Consider the following 20,744-nt stretch of genomic DNA (forward strand, 5'->3'; position numbering starts at 1 on the left):
TTATCTTTCCCTCCAGAACCATCAGAGCTCATTCTAACTATCTCAAACTCATCAAGTGCATCATTCACTCATAATTACCCTTCATAATGTCTCGCTTTACTCCTCAGCTGGCCGGCGCTCACGTCCTCGTGACAGGTCAGTGTCTCACTCTGTGGTGCCGTCTCAGAAGACATTCTCACAATTATTTAGGTGGTCGTAAAGGCATTGGAAAGGTCATCACCGAGACCCTTCTTGCCGAGGGAGCCAATGTCTCGTATTGCTCACGAAATGTCACCGGTGAAGAGTTTGCGACTTTCAAGGGTGCAATCGGGGGAGCACGTGCTGTTGGCACAAGTGTTGATATTGCCGACCCCGAGTCTATCAAGGCTTGGGTTGAAAGCGCCGCCGAAACTTTTGGCAGGATTGACATCGTTGTTGCAAATGGTGATCCTGGCCGTGAACCTTCAATACCGAGTGTTCAGCTAACTTTTCCATAGCCTGCCCAAAGTACACCGGCCCAGCTATCGAGGAGTGGCAAAAGAGCTTTCAGGCCGACGTGATTGGCCTCATTAGCCTCATCCATGCCGTAACTCCTCATCTAGAGAAGCGAGACGGCGCCAGCTCCATCATTGTCATCAGCTCCCTCGCCGGCTTTGAGGCGAAGCACCCAGCACACACTGGCCCATACGCGACATTGAAGAGAGCCCAGGCAACTTTGGCCAAGGACTTTTCGCGTGTTCTCGGCCCCAAGGGTATCAGAATCAATTCGATTGTCCCAGGGACCATCGACTCTCCAGCGACGATCCTACCTGATGGAACTGAGGAGCCAAGCACCTTTCAGGCGGTCATGACAGCCAACCCAGCCTTCCTGGAGAGCCTGCTAGCGAGCATCACTCTGGGAAAGATTGGTCACGCTCAGGATGTTGCCAATGCCGTGGTATTTCTTGGCAGTCGGCTTTCGAGCTACATCACAGGTACCAACTTGATCATCGACGGCGGCATTTCCACTACTCTTTGAATGAAACCCCATGTAAATAGGCTTTGAACTCATAGATATGGCTAGGTTTGCTTCTTTAGTAACTCAAATCATCTCCTATAACCAGCAGAGAAGTCGCATAGGTCGAATATGCATGTCTCTTCTCGCCCAATCTGCTGCAGCGCGGCTGCCAAATATCCGATAGGCTTCTTGGGCGCTTTTCACATGTCTGCATTCCTGCTTTGGTCGGCTTGAGTACACATATCAACGGTAACACAGCAATCAGCCCCTCCATTCCTATTATTCCTGTGCAACCTACTGCAAAGCGTGAATGATTGTCTCTACTTCTCATCTAGGTATCAACAAATATGCAAGTCATTTAGTCTCAGTGTATTCGACTAAGCGACCTCACAGCTGAGTCTGTACAACTCGAGTCAAAACACGCAACGTCAGGCATGTATGGTGTTGATGTCCAACGCAAAGTTAGTGTCTGGCAACACGAGGTCCGTGGCTCGGAATTTCTGGGTCAGCCAATGCCGGGATATCCGAAGCAACGCTTGGCATGGACAGGTAACAAAGACACAACATCCGACAAACAAGATATAAACATAAGCCCAGACGCATACGATGGCGTCAAATAGAAAACAACGATGACGAGACAGGAAAAGCATCGCTCGCAGCATCAAGCCGTGGTGAAACACAAACACGACAGCAGTCTCGCATCTTGGCAAAGTCATTGGCCTGTGCTAGACATCCCTGACGCACTGCCCCATGGCGCCAAGCGTGGCAGTTGAGACGCCAAGACGTTGGCAACCAGACCTGAAAGGCACAAGCAGCGTCTCGTCCTACGCGGTCAAACGCGAGCGATACGTGGCATCACTCGAGCTGACTGAGGCTGTGCTGGGTGGGTGGCGTGGACGGCATTGCCACGGCGGCCTCCGCCCCTCTGATTGGGCATCAAGGGTATGATGGAGACGGCCCACAGGGATGGCGGTGCAGGGACTGCTTAGTCGACCGCTTGTTCGTACGTACATAGTATGTTTGTTGATATATTTAACCTAGGACCCCGTCTTTCTGAGAGGGGTTCTCAACTTTACTTCCTAGACACAATCTACAACACCAAGAATCATCATGAGCTACAACGACGACCGTCAGGGCTACCAGCAGGGTGGCAGCTACCAGGGTGGTAACTACCAAGGCGGTTACCAGCAGGGCGGATATGGCGGTGACGACCGTCAACAAGGTGGTTACCAACAGGGAGGATACGGCGACGACCGCCAGCAGGGAGGTTACCAGCAAGGAGGATACCAGCAGGGAGGTTATGGTGGTGACCGTCAACAAGGCGGCTATCAGCAAGGTGGCTATCAACAGGGCGGTGGTCCTGGCGGCGGTCTTGCAGACACCTACTTCTCTGAGAACCAGCAGCACCAGGGACCTCCACCCTACAACCAAGGCCAGGGTCAGTTCGGCGGCCCAGGCGGACCTGATGGCCCAGACGGCGAGCGCGGCGTGATGGGTGCTCTCGCTGGAGGTGCTGCCGGTGGCTTCGGCGGTTACAAGCTCGGCGGCAAGACCGGACACACCAAGACAGCTGCCGTCGTCGGTGCCCTTGCCGGTGCCTTTGGTGGCCACAAGCTTCAGGATGCCGCCGAGGACTGGAAGGATGACCGAGATGAGAAGAAGGAAGAGGAGAAGCGACGAGAGGAAGAGGAGAAGCGCCGAAGGGAGGAAGAGAAGCGCAGGAGAGAGGACGACAGATACAGGAGGGACGATGAAGGAAAGCATAGACGTCGTCGTGGATCTCACTCCAGCTCGAGCTCCGACTCGGACTCTGACTCGGGCAAGGGCAGACGTCGCCGTGGAAACTATGCCGGCAATTTCACTGCCTCTTCCAGAGACATTCGTCTCGATACTCACGGCGACTACATCCTCAGCGCTTCATGCGGACGTGGCGATGGCTCTCGCAGCCACAGCTCCATCTCCCTCAACAGAGTCCTCGAAAACCACCACGGCAGCTTCCGCTGGGTCGACAGCGGAAAGCGTGGCGGAAGCAACACTGTCACTGTCCAACATGGCGACACCCTCCGCACCATCGCAGCTCGTTTCAACTGCTCCTTTGACGAGATTGCCCGCCACAACAATATCAACAACCCAGACCTCATCTACCCGGGCCAGACGCTCCAAGTTCCAGGCGGTGGCAGCTCTGGTGGATACGGCAATTTTGGTGATTCGGCACGCAATGTACGTCTTGTTGATGGAGGCCAGAAGCTGGAGGCTGAGCTGTCCCATAACGGGGAGTGGTGTTTCAGCTCGATTGTGCTGGATGAACGGATAGAGAACAATCATGGTGAGCTGAGGCTCATCTAGGATGGCTAGGATGGCTAGGATGGCTAGGATGGTTCGAGCGGGTTGGGCAGATTGAAATTTTCCTTGATTTTTGCAGCTCTTATGTTTTCCTCCACTCGCAGATCCTTTATCTAGGGATCGAAGAAAAGCAATGTTCCTAGCATAAAAAAACATCAGAATGTCATACGTAGAGCTACGTGTTGCTCAACTATTGTTGAATATATTTACGGATACTGTTCCTCCTCCTCATGGATTGATTGGTTGTCCACAATCACACCATGACTGTGTACGTGTCTTGCTGCTAGAGCGCTATCTGCAACACTACAAAATTTAGTGCAATCGCGTTAATGTCCTGACGCGTTTCAGGGATGACAGTTAGAGGCTACCTAATAATAGCTTGCTTGGTCTGTGGCCACGTTTCGGCTTCGCCAATGCCAAGTTGAGGCCCTGGCCCTGGTCCAAAGCTTAGCGATGGCTCAGCCCTGACTGGCGAAAGCTTAAACTCCTTTCCACCAGGTTCCGTGACATCCTGAGATGCAAACTCTCTCCGCTCTTGGTACGGAGTAGGGGTCTCCTTCGATGCCACACACGAGCGTCCAGCGAGGCCGAGCAACGAACTCACTAGCCACGTCTGGTAAAGGGCTGTTTCAAATGCACAGCTGTGGGGTAAAGCTTGCCGGATCTGCCGACCAAATTGTTTGGATGTTTCTCTTCGTCCTCTCCCCAAAAGGCCAGTTGGAAGATCTTACTCAATGTCCACAGCACGATCCGTCCCTTGAACATTTCTGACATCAATTGGCGCGTAGAGAAGGACCGAATGTTAGAAAGATGCCAATTGCCTAATTATAGACTTCCATCGAGCCTTCTTGATGCAAATCACCAGCTGAAAGTCCATCCCCTGATGCTGTAGGGTAACTAATCCTCTACACGATCAGCCCCATGATCTGCGAATCAGACCACCCGATAAGAACACGAGGGCCCCTTTAATTAGTAGTACGACTTTGTGATTGGGGGTGCAACGAACGAAAGGTCCACTAATAAACACGCCCATCGGCAGAGCATCACTGCCAACCAGCAGAGTCTGCGTCCTCTCCTTTTGTTTCCTTTCACGATTTTTCAAGATGAATTCGTGTCTTCGTTGCTCAGGGCAGTCTTCTGTCTTTAAATTCTTCTGTGTATTTATTCTCGTCACTTTTATACTGGTTCTGACTGGTCAATATGAGTCCGTTCTTGAACCGCCAAGGGTCCCACAGCCCACGATTAGCGCAGTATCAGACCAAGAAAACGCCTACGTCTTTTACGCGACGGACAACACCTACGCGTGCTCAGTTTTGGTCAATGTTCATATTCTGAGAAAAACACACGAGACGAAAAGACGAATTATTGTTCTAGTCTCCAAAGATGTCTCATCCAAGTACCATTCTTTGTTCAAGTCCCTCAGCGCAGAGGTCATCCAGCGGAAGCCCATGGGGCTCCATCCCGAAGCGAACAAAGATTATAAAAATTCGCTGCTCAAACTCGAGGCTTTCAGGTTGCCCGAGATTGATCCTGGGCTGAAGCGTCTTCTGGTAGTTGAGGGTGATCAACTTGTCTTGAAAGATCTCGACCACCTTTTCGACCTGCCCCCAGCAGACATTTACGCCCCAAGAGCCTACTGGGTCCGAGACGAGCTCTTCAGCAGTACCCTTATGCTTATTCAGCCAACACCGGAAATGTGGAATGATATCAAGGATATGGTTCCGAATCTGCAACCTAACCAGCTGGAGATGGATGTCATCAACGATATCTTCTCAGGAAAAGCTGCTCCGATCCCCGAGTCATACGTGGTACTGAACAGCCACTGGTCGGAGTGGACCCTTCCTTCATGGTTCACACCCAGTGCCTCTGTCACTACATCAGAAGCAGCTGGGGCAACACCAACACCCTCGGCGAAACCATCCAACGAGGAGTTGGATGAGCTGTCTCTCCAGGCTCACATCGTTCATTTCAGTGCTGATATTGGAAAGCCGTGGGATTACGATGTTTGGCAGGTTGGGGAGCTGGAATTCAATGCGCATCAAGTGTTGCTTCTTCAGTGGGAGGAATGGAGGGTAAGGGCTCTGGCACTATGTCCAGCTGGGGTAATTGATCATGTCTGACCGGAAGTCACGATGATATGGGTGTAAAGAAACATACTGTAAAAATTTTAACTGTAATGAAAAGTGTATAGATGGTTTCTTCAAAGAGCTGGGCCTTGTGCTACCTCATCATCGGGAACTCGTGCGTGTCTTGATCGCTCTGCCTTGTGCGACCAGATTGAGAGGGAAGTCGTGAAACCGAAAAACTCCTGCGTACGCAATTGACTGCGTAACTTTGTAAACTCAGAGCAGCTTCGCCTTTGAACGAGTTCAACGCGCTTGGTTGCGTGCCGAGGTCCTCACCTGTGTTAGCAGGGGTATATACACTCCCTTCAAAACACTGTTGCTGGCTGGGCGCTATCTCAAGCGGGGTAATGCGAGTGACTGCCGAATACTACCCCCATATTCCTCGACCTTGCCTTTGCCAGTTCGTAGTGCCAAGTGCCTCGTTTATTAGACCGACAATTGCTTGTCATTCAAAAGAGGAGTATCAGATGCTGAGTAATCGGAACATCTCCATCCGCTTCCACGATTGGAATCTTCCTTTGCTCCGATGACGTGCGGAGGTGGAGTTTGAACCTCACCCCCGCTATATAAACCATTAAAAGCCTCACGTAACGTTGCCCTCGATCCTTCATCCTCAGAATCATCCAATCACTATCTTACTCGAGAATTATCAAGTCGGATCAACACTAGTCGCAGAACCTATCCAAAATGGCTCAAGTCCTGGTTGTCTATCCTTCTGGTCCGTCGTTTGACCATGACTACTACATCAAGACCCACATGCCCCTCGTCGAGGCGTAAGTGATCCTTGAGCTGCGAGGGGAAGCGAGAACTAACGGATTTTGATAGTTCTTGGGGCCCGCTTGGTCTTCTGAGCTGGGAGATCCTCAACTTCCCTGCCGATGCCCCGTATCAGGTTCAGGCTACGCTGAAGTGGAAGAGCGTCGCCGACTTTGAGGCTGCTGCTGCTTCCCCCGCGGCCGAGAAGGTCTTTAGCGACATCAAGAACTTTACTTCTGCTGAGCCTATTCTTCTCAAGGGCGACGTCGTGGCCTCTCAGTCTCTGGCTTGAAGACTTTTAGGTAGACATGAATAATGGCATTATTACGTGTTGAAAGCGTTGTTCTTCCTCTGTGGCTCACGCCCTCTTTGATTACCCAATCTATGAGGAAAGAGGCAGAATCATCATCATTAATAATGAGCAATAGAATAAAGGGCCCTATTTGGTATCTCTCAGTTCCGAAATTTGTACCACGCCTAAGCCAATCGTAATAGCAACTGTAGCGATGAAGGTTGGCATAAATGCATTTTGCAAGTCCACGGGGCTGGTATAGACGAACCAAAGGACTACAAAGATGACGTTGAAGACAAGACAGAAAATTAGCCAATATGGGAATCTCCATGGCGAGAAGCCCATCTTGGCGTGCAGTCCCCAGCCCACCTGCCCCATTTCCCGAAGCGATGGGGGAGGGTTGAGCTTCTTGGGCAACATCGAGATGCTGGTCTTGTCACCTTTTCCTTTGCTTGGATACATCAGCTCAAGAACCATTTGCTTTCTTGCGTCTTGAACATCGTGCGGTAGAGGGACGGCATGCGTATAGCTCGAGCAGTAACAGGAGGAAGAAGCCCGGTTTTCATGGGGTCGACCTCACTGCCATCGCGCCGCACAACACAGAACTACATTGCTTGTTAGTATTCGGTGCGTTTCGTGAAGAAATCAATTCGAATCTGGTTACCTCGATGAACTCTACTTCAGTGCATCGCTTCCACGAAAAGAGCCACCCAATCCACCCACAGGTTGAACTGATCGCCTTGTTCACTCGACGATACAACTCCTCATCGTCTTTCAGGGTCTCTGAGTTGAAGATGGAAAACAAGTGATTCTCTGTTGGCTCGGTAAAAGTCTTCTCAACACACCAATACATGTCTCTCGAGCGGGGTGGTCGTGCCGGGGCAGGTTGGGCAGTCGCGGCTCCGAGCACGATGTTGCCAAGCGTAGGCTGGCTCTTGGCTCCCCCAGGTCGTGGAATAGTGCTCGATATACCTGTATATTTGTAGATATCTGCTTCGATGAACTTGCTGGTTGGCTGGCGAGGGGGAGGAGCGGAGTCTTGCCGGTGGTTCTGGGCAAGCACATTCGCTTATAGCTGTTGAGTTCATCTCGAGAGAGCGGTATGCAAAGCTCACTTCTTTGCCATTTGGTAGCAATACTGGGCTAGTATGGGTTGTATATATTGGTTCGCAAGCGCAACCCACCTTCCACGTCATTAGAAACTGATCAGGTCTCAACCTTAGTCGGGAGCTAGGGAAAGGCCTCCAGTCGATGTTCGTCCAATCCATTTCTCGATGCTTAATTGCAGTATCTCAGCTTGAGAGGGGACTCATCCGATCCGCAGCGGTGAATCACACTAACCGTAAGCCATCGTCGTAGTTGATGTTGGGAAAGTCGACCTATTTGAAACAAGATAGCCATCAGCGAGGTTAGAATTGGACCTGATTACCAAGGAAATACTCGCCTCGACCAGCGCGTTACAGACAAGTGCTATCGTAGGCCTTTGCGCTGATTTGGCCAACATCTTGCTAAGGATGGGCTGAAGCGTTTGGGAGAATGGCTCGACGGGGAAGGCGAGGGAATTTATGCTGCAAGGAAGGGTTTAATGAAAGGATGTAGGCAGGCAAGTGGCAGTTACTATGGGTTGTCGGATTGGTTGGGAACGGTCATCTCTCCTCTCTCACTTGGCTTGCACTCTCACAATCCTTGGATTATCCGTATTTGAGGTTATAAGTAGCCTTTCTCTCAGATAGAACCTGCCCGGGAAAGTCAAGTCAAGCCATAAGCCAGCCTCTGCCATTTACTCATAGATGTGAACCTTGCTCATGAAAAGTCTGCCTTCTTGATATGTCGATCAGCATCGACAGCTGCATCAGGCTCTGCGCTAGGCTCTCCACCAGGCGTTTTGCTAAGCCATCTGAGACTAGTGCGTACCGAATGAGGCTGGTCGATGAGAGGATTCTACTGGCTCGCCGACCAAGTATTGGCAGTCTCCTATTGGCACGGTCCGATTCCTTGTGACCTGATCCCTCTTCAGGTGGCTCTGGTCCAGGTTGACTTGTCTTTCTCACTCACTGGGGCAGCCCCTCCCAGACTTGTAGACTTACCACCGACTCGACATGGACGACAGCTTGCCCGACCTAGTCCGTGACTGGGAGCTCGAAACCAAGCTCGTTAGCGAAAAACAAACCATACACACCACGTATGTCTCCGACCCCGCTAGAGGGAGGTGGCGGAGGGCTGAGGAGGAGGTGTGGGATCAAACAACCATGCTCGGTAGGGGCTCGTTCGGCGTCGTCTCACTGCAAAAATGCACTTCGGGCCCCAACTCCGGCAGATTACGTGCCGTCAAGGAGATACAAGTGACCCTCGATCGGTCGTTGGACAAGTTCCTATCCCGGGAGATCTCGGCAATTGTCAAGTTTTCCCACAAGCGAGTGAGATCAAACATCAGCTCCCCTTTGACCCGCTGTGACTAACGGACTCGATGACATAGTTTCGGGAATGCTTTGTCCCATCTTTCGGCTGGTATAGGGGCAAAGACTCAATCTTCATCACCATGGAGTATCTCCCCTTGGGCGACCTACAGTCTTACCTTGACAATCCTCTGCCAGACAGGGAAGCACGGACTATCACGGAACAAATCCTCCAAGGCATTGACTTCATGCATCGAAGCAAATTCGCTCATCGTGACCTGAAGCCTAAGGTATGATAAGACAGACCTGGCTGCCTTTTGAATACAGTCGTTTAACAATTTTATCCATCTCCAGAACATCCTCGTGCAGCACAAAGGACCCAATTGGTGGGTCAAAATCTCGGACTTTGGTTGCAGCAAGCAGAGCGAGTCAACGTCTCTCCGCACTATTATTGGCACAGAGCCATATCTGGCACCGGAGCTTCAGAACATCTTTGCCCCATCAGACGAAAACGACCTCGAGGACGAAGAGGATTTGGATTCCTCGGAGTCCCCCGTCTACTCCCTTGCAATCGATATCTGGGCCCTTGGTGCCATCACCTTTCGTATCGCTGCCGGAAAAGTTCCGTTTCCATCTCCAATAGGAAAAAGACTATCCCGATATGTCGCTCATGGGGGCCAATTCCCCTCCAATGAGTTATTGAGCATCGAATGCCGTGATTTCATAGTCGCCGCCATGAGCCGGTCTCCACGAGATCGACCGAGTGCCGCCGCAGCTTTGAAAAACCCTTGGATTGTTTCCAGATGCGCTACCGAAGGGGTTGAGTCCGACACAGACGCTGGAATTGCCTTGAACTCGCACACGAACCTTGAAACACGGCCAGACAGGTCACAAACCACGCTGGATGAGGCCTCCGGATCGTGGACTACGATCCGACATTTGCCTAGCCGCTTGGAATCAACGGAGAGAACTCTCACTGAGCTTCCCGACGCTGATGAAGCCTCGGGATCGTGGTCAACAGTTCAGCGGGACCCAAACGGTTCAACAGCCCCCAGGCGTCCAAAGTTACAGGAACCCCCAATTCCGCAACTATCACCTGTCAAACTTACCTTCGCAACGGAGGATAGACGCTACTTCACTCCTAATGGAAAGGTAATTGAGACTCATCGAGTACCCTTGGTTTGCGCCTTTTCAGTGGACGGTCGGTGGCTCTTTTCAGCTAGCAAGGCGAGTCTAAGCCAGTCCATGTTTCATCTTTGGCGGCAAACCGACCAGGGCGGGTTTGAACAGATAAATCCCCAAGTTACAGATTGTGACTCAATTTTGGGCGTGGCAGTATCATCCAACGGTCGACGGCTCATCTCATACCATAGCAATATGGATGAAGACTCTTATGTCAGAAGCTGGAAATTTGCCAAATCCCTTGATTATTGCCAATCAAAGAGCAAGTTTGGGGCTGATGGGGCGCCATATACTACTACCTGGGGCATTTCGGCAAATACCCGCCGAGTCTTTGGAGAGAAGCACACAAGGAGTGGCCCATCCACGATCATCATATTGGAACTTGATTCTAACGACAATTTCATCATTCTTCGGCCGCGAAAACTCAATTTTAGGGTTGACAAGATTATCCCCTCTGCAGATGGGGAGCATTACGTCGCTTTTCACACCGATAAGTGCACCATCTTCAGTTACCAAGATGCAATTGGCTCCCAGTTTGATCTTTGGAGTCCGATGAGGCGTGGAGAGCTCGGGTGGCATGTGGCGAAAAGGGCTGCTGAATTCTCACTAGACGGTCAATGGTGCATCATTTGGTACAATCAAATCCTCAGAATCTTTCGAAGAACAATCTTGGGATGGAAGTCAAGGCAGGAAGTAAAGTTCGATGCTCAGGCCGTTGCATTTTCGGCAAATTCCAAACGCTTCGCAATGGGATCCCCCGATGGCACGATATTTATCTGGAGACTTGATGGCGACGATTGTTTTGTCAAGGACGGGAAACTAAAGCTTTCGACTCAGAGCGGACTGCGTTATCTCACTTTTTCACCAAACGGCCAATTCCTGGCAACGACGGCAATGGCAAAGTTTGAGGTGTGGAAGATATTTTGAGCGTCGACAATGCGCGGATTTTGTTCTCATGCAATTAATGTTGAATACAAAGTTGTTATCAATAATTGAGATTGGTTATCATTACTTTCATTCGTCACTTTTGTCAGCTTGATGGTCCTAATGGTGGTTATAATGAATGATCCGGCCGAGCAGTTCGGGCGCCGGGAATCGGGCATCGGGCATCGGGGGAATCGTCGGATGTGGGTCCCGGTGCCGGAATCTATGCGGAAGGTCTGATGCGCGGGGGCCGTGGCGGGCTTGCAATAATTGAGGATCGAAATATTACGTTTGATACTTTTTATTGAAGTCAGCTTTCAACCTGAGGCTTTCACCGATAATAATAACACTTGGTGACTCCCGCGTTACCACGACAGACACATCCTCAAACAGCACCATAGATATTAATCCTGATCGGAATACAAGTCCCTCCGAGCTTGGCGAACATATCTTCAGGCCTCTAACAGAAGCAAGTGAAGGAACTGTTGTGAGCAAGGATTTGAATCCAAGCGCTCATTTGAAGCCATCTTGAAGAATGTTACGGCGAATCACAACGCGAAGAACAACAAGAGATGCTGGGGTCACGGGTTGGTATATGAAGACTATTTTCATGTTGAGTTTGTGAATGGACTGCTAAATATGAGAATGGTCTGATAGATATGATGCCACGATTATATGTACAAGCCGTTGTTGTTCCCGCTACCCCAAAGTCCAGTTGTCCACCTGAAACGCGGTACCTTGATCATTTGCAGTCTGTGCCGAGAAGAGCATGTCATCGAAGCTGATTACTCGGTCCAGCTGCATAAAACCTTGATCCATCAACACAGTAGAAATGGCAGATAACTCGTCGGGTGAATGCTGCTCGGTATTTTGATTGGTAGGAGAGGCTTGTATCAAGGAGTTGAGTTGCCCCATCGGCATCGTCGTTGGAACGTTGTTGATGGTTGAGTCAAGTTGCTGCGGCTGGTGGGCTGGCTGTGTCTCCTGGGGCTTTGAAAAAGTGCTATCTTGGTCTTGAGGCGTCTCATGATTAGGGTTTGCTTCAGCATCGGCTGGCGGAAATCCGTCGGTAGAATATCCGAGCACGTCGAGTGAGAAGTCCGGGTGCTCTTGGCATTTATTGTGTAGAGCACGCAGCTGGGCACTATACTTCCCGGCCAACGAATGCCTGTGCTTCTCTTTGAGGATTGGGCCAACCCAGCGTTTGGCCATCTCTTCAAGGCTCTCGACGAGCTGCCAAAATTCGGGGGCCAAGTCTGTCTTGTAGTACCGCCAGTGCACTGTTTGCGTCAGAGTCGAAGGGTACAAAGCTGTGCGTTGTTGGGAACTTACCCAGGAGTGAACGGGCACTGACAAAGACACAGAATGAAAATTGGCTGTTGACTGGGCTGTTATTTGGGGTATACTTGAGGTACTTTTGGGTGATTGTTGCTGTCTCAGAGGCTGCAATTTGGCAAGTTTCTGCACTATGGGCGCTCGGCATTCGGACAATCGTCGTCCACTGGGGCGCTGGGTAAGCAATCTGCTGGTGAAGGAGAATCATTGAGGTGTTATGTGTGATATGAGCGAGAGTCAAGTTGGGATCCATGTTGATGATGGTTGGTCGTCGAGAGATATTTGAGTCCTTCCACTTTTGGGGAAGAAACATTTTCCAACTAGAACTATCAGAGAAATGCAGATTAGAGGCACGCAGGACTTACTGAACGAGTCGCAAGTCGAGTTCCTTGAATCTCGTCAGCCAGTTGCTGACCTCCTGGCGATCTTTGAAGTTTATCCTCTGTTGGAGAAAGTAAGTCGTGACTTGACTGAGAGACTCGGTGGCCTCAATGCAGTAGGCGAATGCCCCCACGGTGGACATATCCACTGTCGTAGTTCCTTTCGGCACACTTGGGGTCGTCAGCGGTGTCTCTGGGCCTGGTGGCGCGTCTGTGGTTTGTTCGGGACTTGGATAATGTGCGGGTAGGAAGACGATCGAGTTGCCGATTCTGGCTGCGGAACGGTCCCAGATACCAAAGTATGGAGTCAAGACGGTTTCTTCCTTGTGCCACAGACCTCCATCGGCTGGTAGTCTTCTTCGGACGTCGTCTGATGTTAAGCTGGTGTTCCACCTACTCTTGTTAGCACAGACCGTGTGAAGGAGGAGGGATTGATCGGAAAAACGTACCCAGTCATTACGGAACAAAGCCTACATCACGAGTTAGTGACAGAAGCAAGGTTGTGGAGCTGAAAGTTACCTGTCCAGGTTGAAGATATTCCAGAAGACTCTCCGTCGTTCTTCATCTTGCGTCCAATTCTTCGATGGTGGTATTGAAGGGAGAGGCTTCAAAAGTGGTCTCTCTTGTCGATCATCGGCCTCGACGCTGAGCTGCAAATATTCGACGGTTCTTGTGAGCGAGCCAATGCTAGGCCACGCTCTTGAGACATCGCCACTGCCCATCTACGAAAGGTTACTTCTTTGTTTCCCACTAAATAAGGGTACTTACATCACTGAAGGCTATGATGCTCAATGCCTGTAAATTCTCAACGGAAAGTCCATCCATTGCAGAAAGTATAACAATGCTTCTAGATCTCGCCATCCATGTTTCCACCTCTTGAGCCGATAGTTGATGGCTGTCGCAGTCGACGAAGCGGATAGCGGCGACGACTATGGCATGCAAGAGAACGGCTAGAGGAGGCAACTGCTCATGATTGTAGAATCGGCTTCTGAACCGGGTTTCGTGGAGCACAGGAATCCATGGTTGAATGAGGTTAAAGTAGGCTGTGACTATTTCTTCGAGGAGCTCCGGAGGTGGTAACTGACTTGAGCTGCCGCCTAGTTCACCAAGCTGACTTGCCAGTTCGATGTTTGGGTTTCCGCAACTATCAACTCTCCTCCTCTTACGAGAGGGTGGGTGCGCAGAATGGGGTTCTCTATGACTGGGCGAGACGACTGCTACCTCGGTGACCGAAGACAACTGCGCCGGTGTTGGAGCCGCTTGATGCAGCGCCTCTGGTGATGAGTGGATAGCTTGTAATGGTGCTACAGTTCTGGGAGCCGAAACTAGGCCTCGCAGTTCCTGTATCAGACTGGAGAATGCCCCAACGAGCTGCGATGTATCCGATAACGGAGCACTTGGCAAGTCATCGGTATCTTGTCGTGAGCTATCATAAACAGTGTTTTCAAGTGCCTCTTTGTGGGGTTAGCGATGAAGAGATAAGCTGTCAGTGAACCCACCAACTCTCCGGCTCAGGGACTCGATGACGCCGGGTTTCATCCCCGGCTTGTTCTTTTTCGCATCATAAACGCAGGGCGAGTCTGTTTCAGTTAGCTGAAGCCAGGAAGGCGTACAGAGTCTTGGAACACTCACTTAGCCTTTGGCAATGATTGCACGTCGGCTTGTCACGCGAACATCGAAGCTTTCGACGACGACACCCCTGACAAGATGGGATCTCGCTCTCCCCACCGGGGCCGACAATTGCTGACGCGCTCATGTTTGCTGCGCCTTCTGCATTGATAGACGAAGTTTCAGTTGAATGCTGCATCGGAATCCGATGGATCGCCCGCTGCCCGAGAAGATGGAGAAAGGCTGAGTTAAACAAACCTGAGTCAAATCGAACTGCATAATCACCCCAGATTTTCGGCACACATCCCCCGCACGCGAGAACGGCTCCAAGCAAGGAAACGATTAGCTTCATACGGGGTTCGTTGCAAGCGGTCCAATCGCTTCCGTCTTGCTCGGCTGATGACCTCGGCTGCGACTTGGCCCGATGCCCGAGCTTTCAGGCCAACCGGAAATGGTCATGGGAGCAGAACGTCCGAGTTTGAGGTAATAATTGCTACGTTTATCCAGCCAAGTTTATCCACCATTAGAGTTGTTCTGTAGTTTCACTTTTTACACTTTCTTTGAGTCAAGTGATTTTCCAATATGCCACCCCTTGCAGGCTTTTCAGACAACCCTTTCCAGACTCGAGCGGATTTGATTCGAGCGACTATTGCTCTTCTCAAACCATTGACTGGTTACTTTTCACCCGAAAAAGCACGTATCCGAATCCCGATTAGCACTGGTACGCATTTCGATGAATCCGCAGCTCAACTTGAAGGTTTTGCCAGGCCTCTATGGGCAATTGGTGCCCTGCTCTTTGGGTACGATTCAATTGCGGACCGGGAACTCGCGTCCCAAGTTGATGAACTTATCCAGCCATGGGTGAAGGGATTCATTTCGGGGACCGATCCTGAGCACCCTGAGTACTGGGGAGCTGTGCATGACATGGACCAGAGAATGGTTGAGGCAGAGATTCTCGCTTTTGCGATTCTTTCTGCCCCAGGAAAAATTTATGAGCCATTGAGCGACAGACAAAAGGAGAATATTACGGAATGGTTCAAGTCAATGAACGGCAAACAGATGCCCCCTACTAATTGGCGATGGTTTCGCGTCTTTTCCAACCTCGCCTTGACCAAGGTCTGTGGTATCCCTTACGAGCATGTCAAGGATGAGATGAACGCCGACCTTGAGATTCTGGACACCTTTTACCTACACGACGGATGGTCAGCAGACGGTCCTTGGCAGACACCTGAGCAAGCAGAACGAGAGCACCTGGAAACCCTCAAAACAGGACGCCGAGATGCTATCGGAGTAGGAAGACAAGTTGATTACTACTCTGGTAGTTTCGCGATTCAGTTCAGCCAGCTTCTATACTCCAAGTTTGCCAACGACATCGATCCATCAAGGTGCGACATGTATCGACAACGTGCGCGTGAATTTGGTGCAAACATCTGGAGATATTTTGACGCAGAAGGTATGTTCAACGCGAACGTTTGATCCACACTGCTAACTGTATCTCAGGATCTGCTATCCCTTTTGGTCGCTCCTTGACGTACCGCTTTGCCTGTGGAGGCTACTTTGCTGCCTTAGCATTTGCAAAGGTTCCAGACATGCCCAAGCCACTTGACTCGCCCGGAGCCATCAGAGGTTTCCTCCTCAGGCACCTGAGATGGTGGGCGCAGAACTCCGAGGACATTTTCAACGCGGATGGAACCTTGAGTATTGGATGGCTGTATCCGTAAGTCAATAGGTGATTGCCTCGTTCGAAACTAACTCGTGTGCAGGAATATGTACATGGCCGAAGACTACAATTCTCCTCAGTCGGTCTACTGGGCTCTCAAGACACTCATAGCGGTGGGCCTACCCGACGATGACGACTTTTGGGCGTCGGAAGAACTGCCGTACCCTGCGGGTGACCCAGGGGTCGAGATCGTCTCGGCTCCTCAACAAATTCTTTGCAATCACCCAAAGGGTAGCCATCACTTCATGCTTACTCCAGGTCAATTTGTCGCATGGCCAATGAAGGCGAATCAAGCCAAGTACTGCAAGTTTGCATACTCTTCCGCCTTTGGCTTCTCTGTTCCCACCGGACCTCTCATCCAGCAGATAGCTCCAGACAACCAACTGGCTATCAGCAGAGACGGTGCTGAGTCGTGGACAGTCAAATGGAAGAGTGAGGGGGTGCAATTCGACATGGCGGTGACCAATACAATGAGTGATGAAGACCCAAGTGTTCCCATCGCCAGTGTCGGTTGGTATCCTTGGGGCGATAGATCTGTCCATGTTGACACAATATTGATCCCACCGACTGATCGCTGGCCGGATTGGCATGTTCGAATCCATCGCATCCAAGCTTTGAAGGGCACAGCATCGATTCACACTGTCGAGGGAGGGTTCGCCATTTATGGTAGAAAAATAGCCGATGGAACGAACCTTTCGGCAGCAGATCTTGCTGATGATGCTGTGCCTGGTCAATTTGAGGGGGTAGTGTCAACCGATAACTCTACCCTCATCGCCTCTCAAGATGGAGTCAGTGGCATTGTCGTTGAGACAATCATTGGCAGTGAGCAGGCTGTCGTGTCCAGCTCTGCATTGAAGCCAGATGCAAACACCAACTTGGTGCGGCAAAGAACTCTCATCCCAACTGCATCTGTCAGCGTGCCCCAACGGCTCCTAGAAGGCACAGAGATTTTTATCATGACATCTGTATTTGCAATTTCAACACGCTCGGATAGAGAGTGGGAGAGTGGTGGTGTCTCTTTGAAGCAGAGGTGGCTTAACCGCCCAACGCTTGACCTCAAGGCGTTGAAGCAGCATTTCGATCCAGCCACGATCGTCTTGGGCGAGTGAGAGGGACGGATACCCCTGGATAGTTCGGACCGGTAAAGTTGAATTTTGATGCACGAGTCATCTCAACAGCACTGGCTTTATCTCTGTGGCCTTGTGAAGATTTCGCTTTCGACCAGGTGATTATTGGCAATGTGCTCCAAAACATAATCGTCTTAACCAGTAATGGCATATCATCTGAGGACTCGACTTAGTTTAGAAAACATGCAGGCAGCCCGATCAAGTAAATTTTGCAGCGGGATTTCCATGGTAACGATCGAGCCGCGCCAACAGGAGGGAGACCCAAGATCAATTGAATTTGACACAGAATAATACAGTCCAATAGGCTTTGCTATAGACCAGGAACCCCTGGAGCCGTGCCCCATGTTGTATCTGGGGTACGTGCTCATGCCTATTGGGATGATCCGGACCTTGACCCAAAGAGGAGATATGCCGATGTCCGATGTGCCCGATACGAGCTTCTGCAAATGCCGAGATTCTTTCGAAAGTATTTAGCCCTATTTCTTGGGTATAATGATCCTGATTATCTAAAATGCTTGGCTTTGTTGTATGCGCCTCCTGCGCTATCATGTTGCTCCTCGTTCGATATTACTAAATTACTGCTCTAGAATGTCTACAATAATTAATTTCTTTTCAATCCTGGAAATATGTCTTCTTCAGTCTGGTGTCCTTCTTGCCTATCAGATGCGGAAACATGGTACAATCATTTGAGATGCAGGAAACCCAAGCAGGTCTTATGCTGTCTTTAGGACTACGTACTTAATCAAGCGGAGGACTGTTGAGAACCACTGTGCGGATACTGGGCGGTAATTATTATTGGTGCTGACTTCGCTACTTGTGATAAAGCTTATCAACGTTTTATCGATTGCGTCAATTTTTCGCAACTGGGCTCGCCCCATCACTTCAACCTTAACCTCACAACTCACCGTAACAATGAGTCCATCTCGAACGGGCGAGAACTCGGAGCTGGAGCTCAACGAGTTTCTCTCATCTTTTGTTCCTCAAGAAACTCATTCTTCCATTCGCGAATCCGTGATTCCTGGGCTTCTTACGGCTATCTCCGCTATCGGCAGGGAACTGAGATCATCACACCATGTCACAATTGTCGGCACCGAAAATGCGTTTGGAGATGAGCAGCTGAATGTGGATGTTTTGGCTGAGAAGATCCTGCGAGACGAAATCGCGAAATGTCCGACAATCTACACTGCGAGCAGTGAGGAAGATCCCGTGGAACGATCGACGAACGCCGGTAAAGAAGACAGCAGCAGCAACGAGCGATATTCTGTTGCTTTCGATCCTCTCGACGGCAGTTCGATCATTGGACCTAATTGGTCTGTGGGCACCATCATTGGTGTTTGGGAGGGAGTCACTTCGCTCAACCAGCCTGCCGAGAAGCAAATTGCATCCATTATTGGAGTCTTTGGACCGCGCACCCTCGCTATCGTGGCCCTTCGAATTCCTGGAACCCGCGATGTATGCTTCGAAGTTAGCCTGGACGACATTGACAAAATCACCATTGTTCGTCCAGAGATTTGCTTTGCTCAGCCTCCGTTTAAGGCGCGATACTTTGCCCCGGCCAATCTCCGCGCAGCCGCCGAAAACGAAAAGTACATGAACCTCGTCACCAAGTTCATCAGCGAAAAGTACACCCTTCGATACTCTGGAGGTCTCATTCCCGATCTCTTCCACGCCCTTGTTAAGGGTCATGGCGTCTACATCTCCCCCGTCACCGCAACCAGCAAGGCCAAGCTGCGAAGACTCTACGAGCTGCTTCCTGTCGCGCTTGTCATTGAGTGCGCTGGAGGTCAGGCTATCGACCCCGAGACTGGCCTGAGAATCCTGGATACCCCCTTGAAGGGTTGTGATGACAGGGCTGGTCTGATTTGTGGGACATCTGAAGAAGTTGAGGCTGTTAAGGAGGCGCTGTTGGGCTGAAGCTATGGACCATTATGACTGGAACGAAATAGACTGCATTTAATATACTACTGCTGCATTTGCACCCGCTCTGCGGAATCTCGCAATCGCTATACTTGGCTCCATCTTCACAATTCCACAAGAATCCCCTCCTGAGACAGCGCCGGAAGGGCAGGAAAGTTGGGGCTTTCCACCTTGACACCCTTGGCGTGATGAGCCAGAGGCAGCCAGAGCGCTAGCAACGCACTAGTACGATCCAACTCGAGCTCAGCGTTGAGACGGTCTGGAAAGACCTCACCCAGCGAGGTGAGGTTAGCCGCAGATATGACAGATTCGAGAGCAGCCTCATGATCATCCTGCTTGGTCTTGGCAAATGTCATCTGGATCGCAATCATCTTGTCTTCAGGTCGGTGGAGAAGCCAGAAGGAAGTTGCCTCGCGGTTCTCAGCTCCATCCTTCAGAACAGGGTACAGCTGCTTCAGAATCGATTCGGCGTCTTTGATGTCATATGTCCAGCGCTGAAAGCGACCGATGGCATGCTCATCGACAGGCTTGAAGTTGTAGGCCCCAATGACGTTCCAGGTCCAGTGAGTGACCGACTTGAAGTGCGGCTGCTTCCAGTACTTTGTCTTTGGCTCGCCAACCTCAAACTCATTGCTGGACCAGTTGCTGTAGTCTTCCGCCTCTTCCTTGGTGGTGAACAGGTACGCGCCGCCCGTGAGCATATCACCGCTGACTTCGTGGTAGCGGCAAGGTAAGTACTTCAGGTACATGCCCGGTCGCTTGGCCATGATCTGGCTGCCGGCGTATTGATCGTTCCAGACATCTTGGAGTGAGACACGGACGGCGATGTGGATCTCTGCCGTGAAGGCGCCCTTCGCCTTGATTTCGCCCTTTTCATAGGTTAGGTCTTGCTTCTCGGGGTCTTGAGATGCTAATCAAGCGTATCAGCCATAGATATCATCTTCCGGTGGAGTATAAGCGCACCCATGATGGAACTCGGAGTTTGCGTTTGACAGGCTGTCAGAATGCGCGCAGTGGTGTGGTCAGGTTACCTGGCTGAAGATGGTGCGGAGAAAAGGCACTTTATTTACCCGTCAGCTCAATGCATAAAGTCCACGGAATTTGCCGCCTTCTGTTTGGTCACGATGACGTGGCTGACGTGATATTAATAACTGCTGAATGTGAGATCGAATGACAGGTCTTGGTTGCAAAGAGGCTGATGTTCGGCCAATCAAGAGGATATGGCGTTGTGCATTTGACCATGGCGAGGCTTGAGTAGCGCAGCCGAGTGTTAGGTAGCAGCTTTGTAGCCGATAAAGACAGGTCCACGTAAGACGCAGAAAGCTGCTGCCTATTAATGCACTAAACATAGCATTCCAGGTGTTTGGTACTGAGTATGCAACCCCTTTTTAGAAGCAATCAATTGATATGCCTTTGTACCGGCCCTACCCCTCATTTTCCTTAGAAGGAGCGGTGAGGGAAGAATAAACTCACAATCAAATAGGTGTATCAGTCAAAGGTACATAGCTATTGATATCTGGAGCAATGCTACCAGTGTAATAAGGACTGAATATAAAATAATGTGACCGAAAATAATATCTAGCTCTATCAATGATCAGGCCGTTCTCATTCTCATTAGAACTAACGCAAATGCCTGCCCCCAACAACATCCTCAAGTTGTAT

General features: G+C 50.6%; 9 protein-coding genes across 9 annotated transcripts; 7 read left to right on the top strand and 2 right to left on the bottom strand.

Annotated features, from left to right (window-relative positions):
• Positions 1-86: 86 nt before the first annotated feature.
• NCS54_01327200 (Hypothetical protein) lies at positions 87-997 on the top strand (the record flags this gene model as incomplete). Its single annotated transcript, XM_053158473.1, has 3 exons — positions 87-135; positions 190-423; positions 477-997. 3 exons carry the CDS (start codon positions 87-89, stop codon positions 995-997), a joined length of 804 nt encoding a protein of 267 aa, XP_053014448.1.
• A 1,089-nt stretch (positions 998-2,086) lies between these two features.
• On the top strand, positions 2,087-3,322 carry NCS54_01327300 (LysM domain-containing protein; the record flags this gene model as incomplete). Its single annotated transcript, XM_053158474.1, has 1 exon — positions 2,087-3,322. One exon carries the CDS (start codon positions 2,087-2,089, stop codon positions 3,320-3,322), a length of 1,236 nt encoding a protein of 411 aa, XP_053014449.1.
• Positions 3,323-4,422: 1,100 nt separating this feature from the next.
• On the top strand, positions 4,423-5,439 carry NCS54_01327400 (Hypothetical protein; the record flags this gene model as incomplete). Its single annotated transcript, XM_053158475.1, has 1 exon — positions 4,423-5,439. The coding sequence occupies one exon, from the start codon at positions 4,423-4,425 to the stop codon at positions 5,437-5,439; it is 1,017 nt and encodes a 338-aa protein (XP_053014450.1).
• Positions 5,440-6,132: 693 nt separating this feature from the next.
• On the top strand, positions 6,133-6,493 carry NCS54_01327500 (Hypothetical protein; the record flags this gene model as incomplete). Its single annotated transcript, XM_053158476.1, has 2 exons — positions 6,133-6,218; positions 6,271-6,493. 2 exons carry the CDS (start codon positions 6,133-6,135, stop codon positions 6,491-6,493), a joined length of 309 nt encoding a protein of 102 aa, XP_053014451.1.
• Positions 6,494-8,592: 2,099 nt separating this feature from the next.
• Positions 8,593-10,998, top strand: NCS54_01327600 (Protein kinase domain-containing protein; the record flags this gene model as incomplete). The annotated part of the gene is made up of 3 exons (XM_053158477.1): positions 8,593-8,910; positions 8,970-9,179; positions 9,244-10,998. The coding sequence occupies 3 exons, from the start codon at positions 8,593-8,595 to the stop codon at positions 10,996-10,998; spliced, it is 2,283 nt and encodes a 760-aa protein (XP_053014452.1).
• A 696-nt stretch (positions 10,999-11,694) lies between these two features.
• On the bottom strand, positions 11,695-14,466 carry NCS54_01327700 (Zn(2)-C6 fungal-type domain-containing protein; the record flags this gene model as incomplete). The annotated part of the gene is made up of 8 exons (XM_053158478.1): positions 11,695-12,275; positions 12,328-12,650; positions 12,696-13,103; positions 13,160-13,180; positions 13,230-13,432; positions 13,479-14,164; positions 14,210-14,290; positions 14,343-14,466. 8 exons carry the CDS (start codon positions 14,464-14,466, stop codon positions 11,695-11,697), a joined length of 2,427 nt encoding a protein of 808 aa, XP_053014453.1.
• Positions 14,467-14,900: 434 nt separating this feature from the next.
• NCS54_01327800 (Hypothetical protein) lies at positions 14,901-17,147 on the top strand (the record flags this gene model as incomplete). Its single annotated transcript, XM_053158479.1, has 3 exons — positions 14,901-15,771; positions 15,819-16,035; positions 16,082-17,147. 3 exons carry the CDS (start codon positions 14,901-14,903, stop codon positions 17,145-17,147), a joined length of 2,154 nt encoding a protein of 717 aa, XP_053014454.1.
• A 912-nt stretch (positions 17,148-18,059) lies between these two features.
• On the top strand, positions 18,060-19,079 carry NCS54_01327900 (Hypothetical protein; the record flags this gene model as incomplete). The annotated part of the gene is made up of 1 exon (XM_053158480.1): positions 18,060-19,079. Exon 1 carries the CDS (start codon positions 18,078-18,080, stop codon positions 19,077-19,079), a length of 1,002 nt encoding a protein of 333 aa, XP_053014455.1. The 5' UTR covers positions 18,060-18,077.
• Positions 19,080-19,186: 107 nt separating this feature from the next.
• On the bottom strand, positions 19,187-20,049 carry NCS54_01328000 (Hypothetical protein; the record flags this gene model as incomplete). Its single annotated transcript, XM_053158481.1, has 2 exons — positions 19,187-19,992; positions 20,046-20,049. The coding sequence occupies 2 exons, from the start codon at positions 20,047-20,049 to the stop codon at positions 19,187-19,189; spliced, it is 810 nt and encodes a 269-aa protein (XP_053014456.1).
• Positions 20,050-20,744: the final 695 nt, after the last annotated feature.

This window comes from Fusarium falciforme, chromosome 11 (genome assembly GCF_026873545.1).
Source record: "Fusarium falciforme chromosome 11, complete sequence".
NCBI lineage: Eukaryota > Fungi > Ascomycota > Sordariomycetes > Hypocreales > Nectriaceae > Fusarium > Fusarium falciforme.